The sequence below is a fragment of the Saccostrea cucullata genome, unplaced genomic scaffold, assembly GCF_032062105.1.
Source record: "Saccostrea cucullata isolate Sc308-1 unplaced genomic scaffold, CSIRO_AGI_Scuc_v1 ctg10753, whole genome shotgun sequence".
Classification (NCBI taxonomy): domain Eukaryota; kingdom Metazoa; phylum Mollusca; class Bivalvia; order Ostreida; family Ostreidae; genus Saccostrea; species Saccostrea cuccullata.
The window spans coordinates 1-23,059 of record NW_026923915.1 but is presented as its reverse complement, the minus strand read 5'-3'; the positions used below and the strand labels follow the sequence as shown (position 1 = coordinate 23,059).

The following is a 23,059-nucleotide window of genomic DNA, read 5'->3' as shown; positions in this document are numbered from 1 at the left end:
CAGCTCCAACATTGTCTTTGCCCTTAATGGCCTGAATTCTGAACCTGTAAGGTTGTAGGCTTAGTTCCCATCCTGACGTATCCCAAGTGAGACACTCTCAAAGTGACTCGGGTAGTAAGTATTGGGTAAAATAGGAAAACTCGAGCACTTCAAGAGCATCACCTGTCATTAATATACATTTTTTTTTTTTTTTTCAACCCACAAAACTCAAATACCTTATATATCTGCAAACTGTGTACTTTCCGCAGTACAGTTCACTTCCCTTTACCAGCCAAACCACGAATGTGACAAGTTCTACTAATCTCGTCGCTTCTCGCGAGATCTCACTTAAGATACTGACGTATCCCAAGTGAGACACTCTCAAAGTGACTCGGGTAGTAAGTATTGGGTAAAATAGGAAAACTCTTACTTCAAATACCCAACCTTTCATAAAACTCAATACAATTCACATGTATAATATCATAAACCAACTAAATCTCTCCCAATACTTAACCCACTACTAAATAATAAAGTAATAAATACAGACATTTTAACAAAAATCCTTTATTGAAAATAACAAATATTAATCAGTACATACAATACAAAGTACAATGCAGTACACTAGAAACCCAATAATCATTTTCAATATAAATGACTCCTCCCAACCCTCTAATCAAACTGGAAAGCTTGTGGAAGTTTTGAATAGTCCCCAAATTTATCATAAATAACATTAACGTCCCCATCTTTCAGAACTGATACCTTTGCTAACATGTCAGCCACCCCAGTTGTTCCCACTATTCTATTGATCCTAGAATATCTGTTAAATGATTGTCGACTTCGCCAACCAACATGTTCCATAATTTCTTCTGAAGAGGATGTGTTATTTGCCATCAGGGTAATACTACAACCTGCCCTAAAACTATGTGCTGTTTCCCCTTCATAAATATCCAAAGAAATAAGATATTTCCTCAATCTATCAGACATTGCTGAAGTCGTTACATGATTGTCTAGAACTAAAGTCCTTGATGAATCCAATGACCGAAACAAGTAGCCTGTCCTCAAATCAACACCCATATCTCTTGATCCTTCTATATATTTCCTCAAACCTTCCACAGGACAAATGACCTTATTTTGAACCTTAGGTAGCACAAATTCATTTACATGACCATTACCTAGTGTTTTCCCAACAGTATGGCTTAACAAATAACCCTTCTCATCTGAAAGCTTCTTTACCTCCTGAGATAAACACAATGCCAAATCGTTAGCACGGTCACCAGAATAGAACAAAACCTTAAAGAAGGCTTGATCTCGCAAACAAACATATCTATTTCCCACACTAAGATCTGTCCTTAGCAACTGATCATTTAAATACAAACTCAATTTCTCCAGCTTATTAAGAAATATAGGTTTGGCCTGTTTTGAAGATACATGAGACATTGCTTGTTCTAATTTCACTGCATCCACATACCTCTTTAAGAGAACACTATCTGCTGGGTTACATCTTTCCAAATGTCTTGTACTATCCCAAGGTTCAGTCCTACCTATCTCATTAAACATTGCCCTAAATTGTGCAATGAAAGAAGAGACTGTCCCTGCTGCCAAACGCACTGGACAAAAACATGAATTAGCACTTGCCATACCAAGAAACGGACAAGTTAAATCATGAACTCGAGTCCTACCCACTTTATCTTTACTAATAAGAAATAATCTCAAATCTTCTGGAGTTGCTTCGAAAAAAATTTTCCCAATTACTGTTTCAAAATCAACCTTTAGAGTTAACTTTTTTTAGAGTATGCCTTAGAATCTAGTAAATTGTTCAGATAAGCAATGCGCCTATCAACAGAATATTGCATCAAACAGTTCTTCTGCACAACACCACAATACTGAGTATCCACTTCACTGACCAGAACTACCTGAAAATACAACGAAACTTAATTTACTTATGAAAGACTAGCCTGACCACAATTAAATCATACAATAATCCATGCTTTGCTTCAGAAAACCCAGACTTTGAAGGGAATAAAAGCACACCTTTTTCCCCTTTTCTACCGAGTACAAACCTATCCATTGTATACTGACTGATCAAAGGCCACCAAACTGGGATTGGCGATAAATCAGGAACAACCATTGTACAAGCTTCAACACCCTGGTTTTTAAGATATACAATAAGAGGGAGAATAAGCCTAAATGGAGGAAATACATATGGATTTTTCTCCAATCCTATATCCTGAGAAAATACATTTACACCGGCAGACAAAGGTGTAGGGTACGGTGTGAAATGCCTTAAAGGGTTCCCATTCACTATACTTACCATGCAGTTAGAATCAAGGGACATAAGATCAACTGAATGCAGACCAAATCTTTTTTCAATGATCTGAAATTTTTCACCAGTTAACATACAATCCAATGTTGACAACTTTCTAGAATGACAATCTGCTGGGTTTTCTTCGGATCTCACATACAACAAGTGTAAATCAATGTTATAATCCACACTGAAATTCCACAAACTTTTCATGATTCTGTTTAAAACAGGATCTTTCCCACTCATACTTTCCCAACCATACACACAAGCTAAATTATCTACATATGCATCCACCCTATGATTTCTAACCACCTCCTTGACCGAACATAGAGCGTTGAACAATGCCTGAGCCTCTTTTATATGAATGGGCCTATCATCCTCATTACCCCAGTAACCTGAGCACACTAACTGTCGACCTTCAACATCTACCAAGGCCCCCCATTTAAACTTAGATGCATCTGAAGCCAATGTAATTTGTAAATGCTTCTCAGTCCTCCAAGAAAAACAACCATTCCAATTATCTATGAATCTCCAATACAAAATTTCCTGTCTTAACTCATCTGTCATATGCACGAATCCACTTCTCTTCGCTGCTAAACCTATTGCTCTGTTTACTTCCTTTGTATACAACTTAGCCCCCGGAAATGCTAACATAAAAGATATACATTTGCCAGCAAACTTTTGTAAACTAAGAATACTAATTTTCTCACAATCCAAGATGCTCTCTCTCAACTTGATAAACTTCCCTTTTTTCTCCTCTGGAATTATAAATGCCAGTCTCTCAGAGTCTACCAACATCCCTAAGAATTTTAAACATTTCACTGGAACCAATACTGACTTTGTAATATTGAGAAAATATCCTAATCTTATCATAACTTGACATACAATGTATAATGCCTTATCTGCCACCTGACAGTCATCTAGAGGAACTTTGGGGCCATGGAAAAGAGACTGCAAAAATCCCCCAATCCACCTATCATCAATATATTGTAAACATGGTACACCTAAAGACCTTCACCAACTCGTAGCCACCATACCCATACTTTGATAAATAAAAGCACTTGCTTTGAAACCAAATGGTAAAGTATTAAATACCATAAACCAACCTCCAAACTGCAACCCAAAATATGTTCTAGACTTCTCACTCAAACAAATATGATCATATCCCGACTTGTCATCAATGCTAGACATAAACATACCTTTCTGAACTAAGCGCGGAACATCTTTCAAAGTATCTAATGAAAACGGACAATCCTTCACCCAGAGATTCAAAAATCTTTCGTCATGGCACAAACGTGGTTTTGTAGGTTCCACTGTAAGAGGCAAAACCAAATGAGGTGGCTCACAAAAACCGACCTTCCCAACCAGTGTGAGAGATCCATTTTCTAACCTTTCATACAATGTTTCTACAATAAAATCTTTGAATTGTTCACACACGTTAGAATTTGGAAAATAAACTGAGGGCGGAACCTTTGAACTGTAACTCTTGCCCTTAAAATTTCCATTAAAAGGTTTAAAAAACTTTTTAACATCAACTCCTTCCTTTAACCATTCAAGAACATTATCTGGGGCATCTATATTTTCCCACTCATGCAAATATGAATGTAAATTTCCTGGTAAAAAATAATTAGGATCCCGAAATCTTAAATTTTCAAAATTAAATTCTACATTTTTCTTAGCAACGTCTTCAGCAGTCACACAAGTCAAGGGTTGAGTATTCTCCCCCCTGTAATTAACCCATTTTTCATCCTTTTCTCTTTGAACAATAGATTCTGGATTAAAACCGGTGTTCAATTCCCAATCTGGTATAACAGGACAAAGTTTTTGCTTCTTAACAAACACTTCACTCTGAAACCAAAAAAGAATGAAATAAAGGATGCTAATAAGTCAATTACAGAGGAGGATACTCAACCCTCAACTCATGTGAAAAATCACAAAGGGCATTAGAAACCCCCGAGTTGAAGGAATTGTATCCAAAACATTTTATTTTTTCATTTTTGGACAATCCGCTATAAAATGTCCCAAATCTTTACAAAACAAACATCTTCCTCTACGAGGGCGCACACCCATACCTCTACCTGAAGGACGAGGAAACCCAAAACCCTGGGCAGGGTACCCCGCATATGGCATAGGAAAAGGTGAAAAGGGGAACTGTGGCTGTCCCATCAATTGTACATAAGGATAAGGATTTGACTGCATTCCTGACAAATCTCCCAAATTTTTTGTAATTAGTTTGCCCTACATTCTCTTTTTTTTTTTTTTTTTTTTTTTATCCTCAGCTGAACCAAACAATTTCATAGTAAGCCCACATAAATCTTTAGAATTTTCAAACTTTTTACAATGTGTAAATGCTTTCGAATAAAAATCAGCATCTTTATGAGAGTTTCTAAATGCAACATCAACAAGTGTTTCCAACGCAGCTAAGAGGACATGCGCCTGCGTAAGATTAGGACGACCAGCCAAAATCCGAACTTGTCTTAAACACTCCTCTACCTGATCCTCCCCCGATTTCTCTTTAATAGATTCCATCTTCTTCTCTATGTCCCTCAATCTGGTTTCCATGTTTTTTTCACCTAAAGATATACAAAATGTAATTCTAAGTTTCCATATACCTCATCTGCAATGTTTATATATAATAAATATTTTTATATATATACACTGTATATATCTCCCATATTCTATAACGTCTACAAAGTAAAGCATATCAAAACATTTATTACCTGATGCCCTAGAAACGCTAGAAGCTGCAGCTACAGATGAGCTAGTAGAACTAGAAGCTGTAGCAGCTGAGGTAGATGGGGCCACAATTCCACTAATACTAACAGGAGCCACAGTTTGATGAACTTCAGAAGTAGAAGCTTGTAAACTTTGACCTTTTGGTGCCCCTACCAGATTCGCATGTGCAATTGCAAAATGCATCAAAATGATTAAACTATCGAAATCCTCCTCCCTCCCAGCCAGGATCAAAATGTCTCTTGGGTTCTCTCCCGTGAGTCCTTCGAACTCTGCTCTCAACTCATCCTGACTATATCTACATAAATATAAACCAAGATCTTACTAGCAAGTGAATACAAAATTCCACATACAATTAAAACCAAATATTTACTAAACCAATATACCTGGTTAAGGAGTGCCCTTTTTTCAATCTATTCAGGTCGCCCTCATCAATTCTATCCTCCTGTGCTTTGAATTTTAAAATCAGCGGTACCAAAGATTTCCCAACCAGGGAATGTTTGGGTTTTAGTACACTCATCCTATAAAATTAAGGATAAAATAATATCAAATATACATATAGATATATAACTCAAATCAATGCACAGTATTACAACAAAACATACTCCTAATAGCATTCTAACACAAATTAACTTTGCGTACCCAATATATAGGCCTTCCTATATAAACTACGTCACCCTATACATGCTCGTATATACAGTGAACTGAACTCGGACATGGCACGTGCAATCCGCACCGCAAGAATTCCAAAATACTCCCAACACTATTAACTCTAATATCTCGAACAATAAAAACAACATTGCGCAATCCTATAGGCTAAACCTATTCCATTGCCACAATCTCCATATACGATTATCACATGGCCAATGCCATTAAAAAGTAAGAAAAGCGTGCAATGCAATCCTATAGACCGAATCTATTCCATTGCCACACAATTACATATACAGGCCACTGCCGAACAACTATTAAAAATGTGCAATCCTATAGGCTAAACCTATTCCATTGCCACATAAAATAAATTAAAAACTCACCTACAGCATGGGCGTGGAGAGCAAAATAGAAAGTCAGCGGTACCGTCAACTCGCTTCGGCAGCCAAACCACGAATGTGACAAGTTCTACTAATCTCGTCGCTTCTCGCGAGATCTCACTTAAGATATCATGAGTCTTGGGTTCGTTACCTTAGACTTGTTCAGATAAACAAGGGGACTGTGGTCCGTTTCTAACACGAACTCTTGCCCATACAGATAGTTTTGGAATTTTTGAATACCCCACACTATTGCTAGGCAGTCTTTCTCAACTGTAGCATACTTGCACTCACTCTCTTTTAGCTTCCTACTAGCATATGCAATTAGTAGTTTTTGATCTTGTTCCCATTGTAAGAGGTCTGCTCCCAGACCTCTGTCTGAAGCATCTGTCTGTAAAATGAATGTATCATTGATGTTGGGAAGTTTTAGAATAGGACACTTTGATAGTGAACTCTTCAACGTCTGAAACGCTAAATCATGAGACTCTTCCCAAAGAAGCTTAGTAGGAGAACCTTTTCTAGTCAAATCAGTGAGAGGTGACGCAATCTGAGCAAAGTTTGGTACAAATTTACGGTAAAAACCGATTAGTCCTAGGAATGACCTTAATTGCTTTTTTGTAAGCGAGACAGGTGCATTACGTATTGCATCAACCTTGTCTAAGTCTGGTTTCAACTGCTCGTTACCGACCATATGTCCAAGACAGTCTATGTTTGAGTAAGCCAATGAACATTTACTAGGCTTGGCTGTCAAACCTGCCTGGCGTTATCGCTGAAAAAGCTCAATTAGTACAACATAATGATGCTCTAATGACCTTGTGTAGACCAAAATATCGTCTATAAAATTGTCTACATTCTCCATACCAAGCAAGACCTTGCGCATCAACCTTGAGAACGTGGCGGGAGCCGTTACCAACCCGAAGGGCATTACCCTAAACTGGAACAAACCTTTCCCCGTTTTGAAAGCTGTTTTTGGTTTTGATTCATCTGTTAATTTTACCTGCCAATAACCTTTTGAGAGATCAATCTTTGAAAAGAATTTGTGACCTGCAAGTTTGGAAAACATTTCGTCAGTGTCAGGCATTGGTTCAGAATCAAATATAGTTTGATTGTTCAACAGACGAAAATCTATACAAAACCTATTTGTTCCATCTTTCTTGGGCACAATTACGATGGGTGAACAATATGGAGATTCGGAGCGTTCAATAATATTCATACTCAACATGTCCCTTACCTCCTTGTTGACTATCTCCTCCATAGTATATGGTATCTGACGACTTTTTACATGAATGGTTTTGAACTTACCATCCTTATGTCGTGTTCAAGGACATTTGTAAGACCTGGCTTGTCTTGGAAACATCACTGTACTGACCCAACAATTTCAACAACTTATCCCTGTTCTCTGTTGATAATGAAGGGTTTATGTTTACATTACTTCCGCTAACCTTTGATTGAGGATACTCGTCTAGCTGGCCTTCTTGGTTTTCATCATCTACACAATCAACCACCGATGCGTTAACCAAACCAAGTACACCTGCATCACATGTCATCGAAACCTTGTCGAAAGTAGGTCTCTCAACATACCTCTTTAACAGATTTATGTGGAACGTTTTGGTCTTACCTTGAACATCCAACTGGTAATCTACTCTGTTTACCTTTTTAGTTACCACAAAAGGTCCTTTCCACTGAAGCAATAACTTATTGTTATCAGTTGGCAATAAAACTAATGCTCTCTCTCCTACCTTTAGACTTCTATGCCTTGTTTTCTTGTCATAGTGTTTCTTATACCTGGTAGACGACTTTTCTATACTTTCCTTGGCTAAGTCTGCCATAGACTGAAGTCTGTCTTTGAGATCCAGGACATATTGATATGTAGTCCTCACGTTGGGATCTGCAATATCCTTGGTTCATAACTCTTTCAAGATTGAAATTGGTCCACGAACTGATCGGCCATATACAAGCTCGAACGGAGAAAATCCAAGACTCTCCTGTGGAACTTCTCTATAGGCGAACAGAACTGCACTCAGGTACTTGTCCCAATCTTTAGGCTTTTCAGAACAAAGTCGCTTCAACATTTGTTTCAGAGTTCCGTTGAAACTTTCTACCAACCCATTACAGCTCGGATGATAAGGTGTTGTGGTCCATTGTCGAAGAGAAATAAGTCGACTCACCTCTGACATTAGAGAAGAAGTAAATTGACTTCCCATATCTGTCAGCATCTCACGGGGCACACCGATTCTCGAGAACATCTCCATCAGGGCCTCTGCAACTCCCTCTGTCTCGATGTTAGGCAAAGCAATAGCTTCTGGATAGCGAGTAGCATAATCCACCAGAGTCAAAATATAACGGTTACCTTTGTCCGTGGTTGGGTAAAGTGGTCCAACAAGATCAACGGCAACTCTTTGGAAGGGCTCATCTATGAGTGGCATTCGCTCCAATGGCACTTTCTGTATCTTACCTTTGTGAACTGTACGTTGACATATGTCACACGACTGGCAATAACGCCGCACCTCACTATGCATCCCTGGCCAGAAGAATTCTGAGGTGACTCTTGCTAAGGTTCGCTGTGTCCCCAAGTGACCTGCTAACAAAGAGTCATGCGCTAGTTTCATTACCTGGTCCCGAAACTTTGCATGAACAACCAACTGAGTATACACCCTGTCTTGTCCTCCAGTGCGAGTAGTGTATTGTCTAAACATAAGTTCATTTTTCTTAAACCAACTCACCTTACCATTTTTCTTCATCTGAGTCACGTGGTTCTCAACATATTCACGTACCTTTCTCAGAGAAACATCCTGCTCTTGTGCATTTCTAATTTTCAATGGATCAAGATCCTCAGAGATGATGGCTGGTACTTTAAGCTGAGCGTATGGTTTGCTCTTGTTACGTTTCTGTTGCCGGGTCTCAACAGCATTTACCTGCCAATCTGGATCTGGTTGAGTCGCTGGCTTGGCATCTGGGACATTACCAACTATCAGATCGTATACAGGATTCTCCATGCACCATACCTCATATTGTCCTTTCAGGAAGGGAGTATTAATGGAAACCTCTGCGATCGGAACAGTTATTTTGGAGCCATCTGCTAGAACACAAGTCTGTTTCTTACCTTGTACTAGGTCTTCATCTTGTATTTTGCTCCTCCTTATGACAATACCACTGCAGCCAGTATCTCTCAAGACTGTCACTGGTACATTGTTAACATAACCTGCAGATATCGGCATACTAGAAGCTAGGTTACTTTGACAAGAAGAAAATGACGTAGTTGTTGGAAATGAAGATGCAGTAGATTCTACAACAGAGTCTGAAGGCATTGTACTAACAAAACATACCTTTTGCTCAGAAGATCCAACGTCCTGTACAGCATGTGACACATTGTTTAACGTTGTTTTGGACCTACACTCTGATGCAATATGTCCAACTTTGTGACATTTAAAACACTTACGTTCTTTCTTATCAAAAGACGAACTCTTGTTCTCACCAACATCTACTTTCTTTACCTGATCAACCTTTTTTGACAAAGAAATTTTACCCTTACCTGCAGCTTGAACCGCACTCAAGTCACGGGCATCTTTGTACTGGTCAGCTAAGTTTGCCATATTTGTTAGACTGTCGGGTATTCTCTCCTTTAAAAACAATCTTAAATCTTGAGTACATACATGCAGAAATTGATCTCGCAACATAAGATCATACAAACCTTGATATGTTTTGGGTGCCTTTGCCATTTCAACCCACCTTTCAAAGTAACTACTCAATCGGACAGCAAATTGAGAAAAGGTTTCACACTGATCAGGCCTACATGATCTAAACTTCTTTTTAAAACCATCATCGGTCAATTCAAAGCGTTTCAATAAAGCTGTCTTAAGAGTATTGTAATCAAGGGCATGAGTTTTTGGCATTAACGCATACACATCTAAAGCCTTCCCCTTTAATAATGCACTAAGATTTATAGCCCAGTTTGAATGATCCCAGTGCTGAGCCTCAGCATATCGTTCAAACCTAAGGAGAAAACTATCTACTCATCATGAGACTCATCAAAGAAAGGGAGTTTGGGTGTTTTGGGCAAAACATGACCAACTGTAAACTTTGACTCGTCTGAGAAAATAGGCTTTTGTTCTAATTTCATTTTCTCAATGTCATTTTTCATTTTCTCTCTCTCTCTAACTCAAAACTTAGTCTCTCTTTTTCAACCTCAGTCTGAGATTTTATCTTTATCTTATCTAACTCTCTCTGAGCTTGTCTCTCATCTCTCCGTAAAGCTTGCTGTTCTTTAATAAAATTTGTGAGATCTTCATCTTTAAGACCTAAACTCTCCCCAAATAATTTCAACTCGTTCAAGTCATCAGACATGACTAGCACATGTGATTGAACAAATTTTGATTGGAACGTCACTTCACCTCTAACTACCTTAAAACCAGCAAAAACTAATATGCACTTACTAACCGCATCACGATATTCTTTACATCAAGTTACGCGACTTGCACCATTCCTTACTCTGTCTTTAACAGAATGGTCCAACTCACTGAGACAGGCCCAACTTCTGCTAGCACTTTTCCGAGGTCCCAAACAACCAGAATCCGGCTGATTCTCTACAACATAGAACAAACACAACAGAAATTTGGAAAATACAAAATAAAACAGCATATAGAAAACTATGATCAAGCAAAGAAAATTTTTCAACAAAAAGAGAAAAATGTCAGTTTTTTTTTAAACCTTACAAAATAATACAAAATATTTTGAAAACTTTGGATGTTTTTTTTTTTTACAGAAAACAAAAGATTAATATTCTTAGGGAAACTTATCCCACTTCTGACACCGATTTGTCACATGCAGATAGTCGAGCGGATTTACCTTTTTACAAATTTTAAATATAACTCAAACTATTTCTGTATTACTATTTACATATTTAATAATTCATGATAAAAATGTACAAAGTCATTGTGATTGCTGCTGTTGTCCTGGTGACCAGTTGCGCCTCTTGCTTTCCCCCTCACAGGCTGGAGGATGGACTATAGGTTCCAAGGGTGGCGTCCTATATACTACACTCCAAGGGCACACTGGGCAACCTCACTGTCGTACACCAACTTTGACGTATGGCTGGAACCTGCTCCAACATATACACATACTTTTACTTACAAGCTCTAGGGGCTTTACACAAATACACTTAACACTCATTATACGATCACAATGAACACGTCTTAGATAAGACTCAATTACATACACTCTTGAGAAGTCAAAATTATACGTACAACTTCTACACAGATGCAATATTACGAATTGCTACATTACGGACAAACTATTATGACAGCGATTGTAGACCGTACTTTTAAATAGTCAAATACGCATCAGTGTCTGTCAGCCTACATCCGCGACTGTACTCGGCACTGCTGGTACCGGACATCCACGACTGTACCTGTTCACTAATAGTCAGAGCAAAAATTTCCGGATTAACCAACATTTAAATTATATCTCGTTAATATTACGGATGCTTTTTGAATGAAAATAATCAATGTGTTAATATGAAAGAAAGAAAAAAAATTCTGGTTTCAATTAAATCTACGTTGTGGAGGGCTGTGATCGCCAAAGCGTCATGATAACTAGCCGCGAATGCCCGCGATTGATTAACAACACCTGGCTGTGCACACAGTGATAATGATAGATTACATACTTTGTTTAACTTCCATGACAGCAAGTGTGTCTTATTAGTAGTAATATGAGAAGAATTTCTGAGGACTTTCTACGGTATAGATGTAGATTGAATTCAATCAAAACGCTATTAAACGCTAATGTTTACACATGTATTAGACAAACGCTGTCAACAGTGTTGAGGGAAGGATCCAAAAATTTACAGATGTATTAATTAAAGCTTTTAAATATATGATGAGAGATCAATATGAGCTGGGTATATCATTTTTTTTAAGGAGTGATGGTGGTGGCGCTGGCGGCATGATTATCCTACTTTTATTCTCAGTGCTGGAATGATGAATCATTTATAAACCAAATCATGTATATGCGGATGGAATTTACTGATCTATGCGTTTTAATTAATTAAATGTGTTAATAATTAACAAACATTTCAAGTGCCACACGGGAAGTCTAATGTAGTGAAAAAAAAAATTCCTGTCAAAAACCTTCATTTATATGTGCTAACTAAGTACACAGAGTTTACTAAACACAGGTAGCAAGTTATAAAATAGGTTACAAGAAAATCAGAAAAAATTCTAAAAAGAGAAAAAAATTATATATATAATATGCATGGAACCACAAATGATTGACATCCTGACTGGACGATATATAACCGCGTTGTGATTGAAAATACATGGTATATGGTACGTAGAAAAACCATTGTTCATATTTAAGGAAATGCGGTGCTATATAAATAATTATATTTATAACTTTCGAAATCGTTATTAAATTAATATTGCTTGTGATGAAACTTCCACTACTGTACCTGTCCTGACAACTCTACAATTTCTAAATTCTCGTTCATGCCTGACTGGCAACCTGTCTTGTATAGACAAATTATTTTACATCCCTGATCGCACCTGTACCTTATAAACAACATCCCTGACTGAACCTGTGACTTATAAACAACATCCCTGACTGTACCTGTGACTTATAAACAACATCCCTGACTGTACCTGTGACTTATAAACAACATCTCTGACTGTACCTGTGTCTTATAAACAACATCCCTGACTGTACCTGTGTCTTATAAACAACATCCCTGAGTGTACCTGTGACTTATAAACAACATCTCTGACTGTACCTGTGTCTTATAAACAACATCCCTGACTGTACCTGTGTAGTATACATACTTTATACTACATCCCTGACTGTACCTGTGACTGATAAACAACATCTCTGACTGTACCTGTGTCTTAAAAACAACATCCCTGACTGTACCTGTGTCTTATAAACAACATCCCTGACTGTACCTGTCTATTATAAACAACATCCCTGACTGTACCTGTCACTTATAAACAACATCCCTGACTGTACCTGTCACTTATAAACAACATCCCTGACTGTACCTGTGTAGTATACATACTTTATACTACATCCCTGACTGTACCTGTCACTTATAAACAACATCCCTGACTGTACCTGTGACTTATAAACAACATCTCTGACTGTACCTGTGTAGTATACACACTTTATACTACATTCCTGACTGTACCTGTGACTTATAAACAACATCCCCGACTGTACCTGTGACATTAACAACATCTCTGACTGTACCTGTGTCTTATAAACAACATCCCTGACTGTACCTGTGTGTTATAAACAACATCCCTGAGTGTACCTGTCACTTATAAACAACATCCCTGACTGTACCTGTGTCATAAACAACATTCCTGACTGTACCTGTGTCTTATAAACATCATCCCTGACTGTACCTGTGTAGTATACACACTTTATACTACATCCCTGACTGTACCTGTGTCTTATAAACAACATCCCTGACTGTACCTGTCACTTATAAACAACATCCCTGACTGTACCTGTCACTTATAAACAACATCCCTGACTGTACCTGTCACTTATAAACAACATCCCTGACTGTACCTGTGTAGTATACACACTTTATATTACATCCCTGACTGTACCTGTTACTTATAAACAACATCCCTGACTGTACCTGTGTAGTATACACACTTTATACTACATCCCTGACTGTACCTGTCACTTATAAACAACATCCCCGACTGTACCTGTTACTTATAAACAACATCCGTGACTGTACCTGTGACTTATAAACAACATCCCCGACTGTACCTGTGTAGTATACACACTTTATACTACATCCCTTACTGTACCTGTTACTTATAAACAACATCCCTGACTGTACCTGTGACTTATAAACAACATCCCTGACTGTACCTGTTACTTATAAACAACATCCCTGACTGTACCTGTGTAGTATACACACTTTATACTACATCCCTGACTGTACCTGTGTCTTATAAACAACATCCCTGGCTGTACCTGTGACTTATAAACAACATCCCTGACTGTACCTGTGTAGTATATACACTTTATACTACATCCCTGACTGTACCTGTGTCTTATAAACAACATCCCTGACTGTACCTGTGACTTATAAACAACATCCCTGACTGTACCTGTGTCTTATAAACAACATCCCTGACTGTACCTGTGTAGTATACACACTTTATACTACATCCCTGACTGTACCTGTGTCTTATAAACAACATCCCTGACTGTACATTTGTCCTATAAACAACATCCCTGACTGTACCTGTGTCTTATAAACAACATCCCTGACTGTACCTGTGACTTATAAACAACATCCCTGACTGTACCTGTGTCTTATAAACAACATCCCCGACTGTACCTGTGTGTTATAAACAACATCCCTGAGTGTACCTGTCACTTATAAACAACATCCCTGACTGTACCTGTGTCTTATAAACAACATCCCTGATTGTACCTGTGTAGTATACACACTTTATACTACATCCCTGACTGTACCTGTGACTTATAAACAACATCCCTGACTGTACCTGTGACTTATAAACAACATCCCTGACTGTACCTGTGTGTTATAAACAACATCCCTGAGTGTACCTGCCACTTATAAACAACATCCCTGACTGTACCTGTGTCTTATAAACAACATCCCTGACTGTACCTGTGACTTATAAACAACATCCCTGACTGTACATTTGTCCTATAAACAACATCCATGGCTATACTATTTGTTATAAACAGCATTCACGGCTCTACCTGTACAAATGTATGTTTTAATATTATGTTATGAATTATTATCGATCTTGTCAGTGTGTAGAGTGACGGATAGTGATATCTTAATTAAGTACTTGTTTTCACACTTTGGGGGTGTCTTCTACCTATTATCATGTTGTAAATTTTGAATTTACTAGGGGGAGGTAAATGCAACATTTACAACCTCCCCCTAGTAAATTCAAAATTTACAACATGATACTATTCCAACTTTTTAAAAATTTCAATTCCACCTATTCCCACTTGCAAATAACAATAGATGTTTAGATAGTTAATATGTTTTTACAGTAACTAGATGAATTACAACTGCTCTTTAGATTTACCTGTATTTAGAACATTTTAAGACAGACAATAATGAAAACATAGATCAATGAGAAAATATAATTCATTTTGGATTTTTGAAATAATAATGTCTTACAAGAAAAAGCACCTTAATATCTTAATTTAAGATAAAAAAAATATTGAAAAAAGCATTCAAATAGGTGGGTTTTCGAGAGAAAAAATTAACGGAGAAAAAATATAATTTAATTCTATTAAAAATCGATTTTTCTTTCAAATATAATAAAAAATTTCATTTGTAATTTAATAAATACCTGTCCTCTATTCGAATAGGTGTTTATTAATCAATGTTTGTACAGTAATTATAATTATGTTTTCATAGTTAATTATTTGTTTACACAAAAATTCCACCTATTCCCACCCAAAATCATCTTTTTCTACCTGATTTTCAAAAAGTGGGAATAGGTAGAATGAACCACTTTGGGAGATTGCATACATTAAGAGAGTTTTTTTTGGACGGAAAATTAGTTTTTACGAACATTATTTTCAACTACATTTTATTCATTGAAAACGGATTAAAGGTACTTGGACACAGATTTGAAGTTAATTTTTTTCTGTATAATATCACGAATTATATATTTCAATGGCATTTTCACACAAAAATTAAGTAAAAATCTTATTTCATTTAAAATTTACTGAAACTTTTAATTTTTTGGCGGGTTTGATTGACACATCTTTTCACTTTAACAAATTTTAACTTTATTCTTAATCCTTAGGAAAATGCCAATCTTGTTGTGTATTAATGAGAAACATTAAAACTTAAATCCAGAAGAATAATTTTATTCAGAGTAGAAATGTTAGAAAGCAAAACTCCTTCACAAGTATCGTCATTCAATTGTGTACAGAGTTTATCAAATCGAGCATACTCGTGTAATGTACACAGTTTTGTAAACAGGGCGAAAGCTCTGTTATTGTTTGGTGTTTTGGGGCAGTTTACGCTTTATAAACCGCGAAGCGGTTTATAAAAAAGCGTAAACTGTTCCAACCCAGTTTATACCGTATAAAATGGGTAGCTATTAAATTCATTCCTTATAATTTAATTTTCATTCATTTGATGTAAGAAAAAACGATGATTGTATAAACAAAATGACTTCAATTTGTACAAAATTTGAATGTAACGTCAGCGGATTAATACGTTTCTGACGCAAGTCATTGTGACGTAGGCAACCCATTTTATACAATATAAAAGAATTTTTTTATCCAATCAAATACAACGTTACAACCAGAATTAAATTATTGACAAATGCACATCATGTAATGACAAAAGCACATCACATAATGACAATTAAGCACATCATATACTGATGAAAGCACATCACATAATTATGAATGCACATCATTAATTTAATTTTCTCATGATAAGACTGTCCAGGCGTTCCATAGTGAGGCATATTTATGGAACGCCATCACTGCCTTATAGCATACAACTATGCATTTATTATGTCAATTTATCATTACAAGATGTGAACATATCTTTACGTTATGTCATTTTTTATGATATGATGTGAAAATATCTTACATGTAACATCATATCAATGCTGCATTACATGAAGTAAATACATTCTTTTATTATGTCAGCACTTCATAACTTGAAGTAAAAAATCCATTTTGTTAAGTGACTATGTGTTTAAATTGTGTTAAACTTTATTACGTGAAATGAATGTTTTTTTTTTTACATCATTTCATTTTTTTAATATGCGAGGTGAAAATTGCATTCATGTCAGTGCTTTATTACGTGGTGTAAAAAGTATATAACATAATGTGAACATATCTTTATATTATATGAACACTTTATTACATTATGTCAAAACTCCATTCCGTGATGTGGATATATTATTAAGTTATGTCAACGTTTTCTTATGTGATTTAAAAACATCTTTATATTGTGTTAACTCTTCATCATGTTGATTCCAAAAGTTCATTACCTGAAGTAAAAATACATTTTAATTATCTCAAAGCTGTATATCTGGTATATAATGAATGTTGACGACCGTGTTTTAATTACTGGTAAGAGAAGGGGGGCTCCTCATTGATTAGGACGAATTTCAGGCACATAATATCAGCCCCCCTCTTTTCCCATATACATGTATAAACCATAGAAAATGTAATGTTCATGGAAAGCACAGCCCCGTCCCCACTTTTTCCTTGAAGTATAGTCCACTACGGGTAATGTAGTATACTTGAAAAAAAAAATTAGGACTGTTTTTCTAGTAAAATTTTTTTTCTGGCTGGCCTCCTCTTTCAAAGAAGATGCTACGTCACTGGAATTAGTAATTTTTTCAACCATTCCAGTGCCAGAATTCTATTACAAAAATCTATATATCAGTCTAAATCAGTTGAATATGCCTTAGCAAGCATGCATGGGCACATATCAGTGGTGGATATGGGAATCTTGAACATGAAAGGGGGCGGTATATGGTTGGAGACCAAGACCAAGTGTGGGGAGCGAAGAAGCTCCTAGGCTTTATAGTTTTATATAAAAAAGCTTCAACTTAATTCAGCTAATTATATGCAATGTCCTACAAAGTAAAATCAATAAATTATTAATCTTATGTATATTTTGGTCACTAAAGATGGAAACACGGGATTCCTGACCCCAACCCACCGTTGCACGTTTGTTATACGGTGTGTTAACACTTCTTAAAATAGAAAGGAAAGATAGAGACTGATACAAAAACATATGACAATGTTCCTAATAAGATAAAAAGTTTAATTATTCTTGCAGCTTCCACCTACACACTCTCAAACAATTTACTTTGTTCTTCGATGCAATTATGGTCGAAGAAGGATGTTGTTACAGGTACAGTCAGAGATGTTGTTTATAAGTCACAGGTACAGTCAGGGATGTAGTATAAAGTGTTTATACTACACAGGTACAGTCGAGGATGTTGTTTATAAGTAACAGGTACAGTCAGGGATGTTGTTTATAAGACACAGGTACAGTCAGGGATGTTGTTTATAAGGCACAGGTACAGTCAGGGATGTTGTTTATAAGACACAGGTACAGTCAGGGATGTTGTTTATAAGTGACAGGTACAGTCAGGGATGTAGTATAAAGTGTGTATACTACACAGGTACAATCAGAGATGTTGTTTATAAGTCACAGGTACAGTCAGGGATGTTGTTTATAAGTCACAGGTACAGTCAGGGATGTAGTATAAAGTGTGTATACTACACAGGTACAGTCGGGGATGTTGTTTATAAGTCACAGGTACAGTCAGGGATGTTGTTTATAAGACACAGGTACAGTCAGGGATGTTGTTTATAAGGCACAGGTACAGTCAGGGATGTTGTTTATAAGACACAGGTACAGTCAGGGATGTTGTTTATAAGTCACAGGTACAGTCAGGGATGTAGTATAAAGTGTGTATACTACACAGGTACAGTCGGGGATGTTGTTTATAAGTAACAGGTACAGTCAGGGATGTTGTTTATAAGACACAGGTACAGTCAGGGATGTTGTCTATAAGTCACAGGTACAGTCAGGGATGTTGTTTATAAGTGACAGGTACAGTCAGGGATGTTGTTTATAAGACACAGGTACAGTCAGGGATGTTGTTTATAAGACACAGGTTCAGTCAGAGATGTTGTTTATAAGTCACAGGTACAGTCAGGGATGTAGTATAAAGTGTGTATACTACACAGGTACAGTCAAGGATGTTGTTTATAAGACACAGGTACAGTCAGGGATGTTGTTTATAAGTCACAGGTACAGTCAGGGATGTAGTATAAAGTGTGTATACTACACAGGTACAGTCAAGGATGTTGTTTATAAGACACAGGTACAGTCAGGGATGTTGTTTATAAGTCACAGGTACAGTCAGGGATGTAGTATAAAGTGTGTATACTACACAGGTACAGTCAGGGATGTTGTTTATAAGTGACAGGTACAGTCAGGGATGTTGTTTATAAGTCACAGGTACAGTCAGGGATGTAGTATAAAGTGTGTATACTACACAGGTACAGTCGGGGATGTTGTTTATAAGTCACAGGTACAGTCAGGGATGTAGTATAAAGTGTGTATACTACACAGGTACAGTCAGGGATGTTGTTTATAAGTAACAGGTACAGTCAGGGATGTAGTATAAAGTGTGTATACTACACAGGTACAGTCAGGGATGTTGTTTATAAGTCACAGGTACAGTCAGGGATGTTGTTTATAAGACACAGGTACAGTCAGGGATGTTGTTTATAAGACACAGGTACAGTCGAGGATGTTGTTTATAAGTCACAGGTACAGTCAGAGATGTTGTTTATAAGGCACAGGTACAGTCAGGGATGTAGTATAAAGTGTGTACAGTACACAGGTACAGTCAGGGATGTTGTTTATAAGACACAGGTACAGTACTACAGTCAGGGATGTTGTTTATAAGTCACAGGTACAGTCAGAGATGTTGTTTATAAGGCACAGGTACAGTCAGAGATGTTGTTTATAAGACACAGGTACAGTCAGGGATGTTGTTTACTCAGTATGAGTCACAGTTACAGTCAGGGATGTAGAATATAGTGTGTATACTAAACAGGTACAGTCATTATAAAGCACCGCATTTCCATTAATATAAACTTTAATAATTTTGCTACCATACCTGTATATTTCAGGTATCTGCAATCATACCGGTAATCGACCTAGCGACCGAGCAAGAGGTCAATGGTAGGTCCATTTATTTTTTAAAGAATTTATTTCTAACTTATCTTTACAACTTTGCAACCTGTGGCCTAGTAAATATCGTGTACTTTGTAAATTTATAACTAAATAATAGTTTTGACAGGAGTTTCATTTCAATTCATTGGAGGCTTTTCCCGGGGTGCATTTGAGATGCTTATTTTAAAAAACATTGAAAACGCATGTATGAGCGTTATTCTACCTGCATATATACAAGATTTAAGTTACACAAGATTCTATCAATCATTTTATATCTTTTAGTTGACACTACTTGCGTGGTTTATGATTCATCATTAGCATTGAGCACGTATAGGATATTCAAATCATGCCCCCAGCTCCCCCCCCCCCCTCCCCCCAAATGATATATCTAGTTCATATTGATCTCTGATCACAGATTTAAAGCTATAATTTTACATCTGTAAAAAGATCCTTCAGTCAAAACTGCTGACCTCGTTTGTCTCGGTATCTTATAAACATTAATATTTTGACATGCGCGGATCTGGAGCCCCCCCCAACCCCCCCAACCCCTTAGAATTTGCAGAGTAAATGTGACTTTAGAACCACCCCCTAAAAAACGCAGACTCTCCTCAAAAACACATTATTATCTATTTGAAATTGGTATGACTTGGAAAGTCTCCGTATGAAGTTTTAAGAGTCAAAGACTATCAGTGAATTATAAGGACCACATCCCTGGCAGGGTTTTCATAGTGGATGCTGTTAATCAATTTCGGTTGTTGAAAAAAATGTGTTTGCACGGCACATGTCAGTCGCAGTTGCTGTTAAAAAAATCACAGATACAAGTACAGTCCTAGATGTAAAGTGTGGCCTAGATGTTACTTTTTAGAGATATCAGCGATCCATACAATAGATAGGTAAAGTCAAGTTTATACTTAATTTCCTCGATATAAATTATGTACTTCACTTAGCCATTTATTACTAATCATTTGGCGATCATAGCCTTTCTTAAAGAATATTTAATTCACAGTGGGGAATTCAGCAATTTCGTAGCGGTTCCCCCGGGGGGGGGGGGCAATAAAAGGTAGAAAGGTAAGTGATCTGGGCGCTGCACTGAAGCCCCAATTAGTTCTAGAGCAAGGCCCTGGTGGGGGTCCGGGGGAGGAACCCCATGAAGCTGACAAACTTTACAAATAAGAGGTGTTTTCCTTGATTTTAGGATAAAAGACACATATATATATATAAGTTTTACACATCCTCTCTTAGTAAAATTAGACTAAGCGCACATAAACTTGCAATAGAAAGTGGTAGATATATTTCCACATCAAGAAATGAAAGATATTGTAATGTTTGTAATACTGGTGTGATTGAGGATGAAATACATTTTCTTTTTCACTGTAATTCTTACTCTGAGCTAAGAAACGCATTCTTTAGTAATATTTATAACATAACAAAGAAAAATATTAATCTTAGCAATGAGAAATATATGCTACAATTATATATAAACAGTAATATACAAAAAGTCTTGAAAGTTACTGTTAAATTTATCAGAGACTGTTTTGATCTTAGAAGTCAATTACTTGACAATTCTTGAAAAAATATGTAAACATTATTTAATGTTGTTCAGTTGGCCTTTGCCAATTATTGTAATTGTGTTTGTGCCAATAAAGTATTTGTATTTGTATAAGTTTTACATACAAAAAATTCAAACAGAACGGGGGGGGGCACGTCCGGCGCGCCGGCCCTGGATCCGCCTTTGATTAAAATCAGAAATATACTATATACATTACCTATTTTTCATTCAAAATAATTTGTAATTAACTACATATACTCTGCGTTGATGGCGTATCAATCCGGAAATTTTTGCTCTGACTATTAGTGAACAGGTACAGTCGTGGATGTCCGGTACCAGCAGTGCCGAGTACAGTCGAGGATGTAGGCTGACAGACCCCACTCCAAATACGTGTTACGAGATATATACAAATCAAATTAAACTAAACATACATGCTAAAAATGATGAGAAATACGGTTACTGGATGTTTTAGGACAAATGAATGATACTTTACACTATAAATAACTAAAATAAAAATGTAAACGACCTTACCTCAGAAAAGCTGGACCATAGCCTTCTTTTTAAGAAGAATGGAGTGCCAGAGAAAGCCCTGCAAGTTTTACTCAGTACATACAAAATATAAATGCTGGATATTCAGAAAAAGGTTATACGTGAGAGGGGTAAAGACTTCCTCCTCTCTGGCCTGCCGTGTCCAAACTATCTTGCACGGACTGGCGGGTTTAAAGGTCCAGTTAATTGAGGTTCCCTACAGGAAATTTACAGTGAAAACATGTCTAAAAACAAAGGGGTTCCACACTGGATATTTACATAAAATTAAAATACTGTAACAAAATTATGATATGGGGATTTTAATGTGACATAGGCATGACCCCCGGGGGTGGGTTTGGGCCACAAAGTATCAAGGTTTAACATATGAATACATAGGAAAAATCTTTAAAAATCTTCTTCTCAAGAACCAATGTGTCAGGAAAGCTGAAACTCAAGTAAAAACATCCTCCTGTAGTATAGATTCAAGTTTGTTCAAGGCATGACCCCCCGGGTGTAGGATGGGGCCACAATGAGGTATCAAAGTTTAACCTAGGAATACATAGGAAAAATCTTTAAAAATCTTCCCAAGAACCACTGGGTCAGGAAAGCTGAAACTCAGATGGAAGCATCCTCATGTAGTGCAGATTCAAGTTTCTTCAAGGCATGACCCCCGGGGGTAGGGTGGGGCCACAATGGAGTATCAAAGTTTAACATAGGGATATGTAAGAAAAATCTTTCAAAATCTTCTTCTCAAGAACCTTTATGCCAGGAAAGATGAAACTCATGTGGAGGTATCCTCATGTAGTTAAGATTCAAGTTTGTTCATATCATGACACGGGGGTAAGGGTGGGGCCACAAATGGGCATAAAATTTTAGCATATGAATACATGAGAAAAAATTTTTTTTCTTAAAAACAGCAAACCCATGATTGGTCATAATTATAAAGAAGCATTCCTCTGTTAAATAAATATATATAAATGTTTGTTCACGACCCCCTTGGGTAGGATGGGGGGACATTTGGGGATCAAAGTTTTACTTAGAAATACATACGGAAAATCATCTTAGAACTCAGGAACAGCAAAGCCATGGTTGTTCGTAGATACCACTGCCATTATGTGTCATTTTAATTTAGAAGAATTTTTAGGAAGTGTAGATTTAAGTTTGTTCAAATACCCCCATGAACCCAATTACAAATGTATATA

The 23,059-nt window shown here is 36.9% G+C and overlaps 1 protein-coding gene, 1 long non-coding RNA gene and 2 pseudogenes across 2 annotated transcripts; all 4 read right to left on the bottom strand.

The window, feature by feature from the left end:
- Positions 1 to 184: 184 nt before the first annotated feature.
- Positions 185 to 1,832, bottom strand: LOC134265248 (uncharacterized; annotated as a pseudogene).
- A 2,432-nt stretch (positions 1,833 to 4,264) lies between these two features.
- LOC134265250 (uncharacterized) lies at positions 4,265 to 6,160 on the bottom strand (annotated as a pseudogene).
- Positions 6,161 to 7,943: 1,783 nt separating this feature from the next.
- Positions 7,944 to 10,383, bottom strand: LOC134265246 (uncharacterized). Its single transcript, XM_062747495.1, has 2 exons — positions 10,199 to 10,383; positions 7,944 to 10,032 (listed from the first exon to the last, which is right to left on the bottom strand). The coding sequence occupies exons 1-2, from the start codon at positions 10,381 to 10,383 to the stop codon at positions 7,944 to 7,946; spliced, it is 2,274 nt and encodes a 757-aa protein (XP_062603479.1).
- Positions 10,384 to 11,011: 628 nt separating this feature from the next.
- LOC134265247 (uncharacterized) lies at positions 11,012 to 22,185 on the bottom strand. The gene is made up of 2 exons (XR_009991704.1): positions 21,861 to 22,185; positions 11,012 to 11,137 (listed from the first exon to the last, which is right to left on the bottom strand). It is a non-coding gene; the product is annotated as an uncharacterized LOC134265247 (long non-coding RNA).
- Positions 22,186 to 23,059: the final 874 nt, after the last annotated feature.

Excerpts from the sequence above, each read along its gene's own strand:
- LOC134265246 (XM_062747495.1), bottom strand. The coding sequence starts at position 10,383 with ATGTCTGATGACTTGAACGAGTTGAAATTATTTGGGGAGAGTTTAGGT. Across the intron at positions 10,033-10,198 it reads AAAGAGAGACTAAGTTTTGA|GTTTGAACGATATGCTGAGG; the intron begins GTTAGAGAGAGA and ends TTTTCTCCTTAG.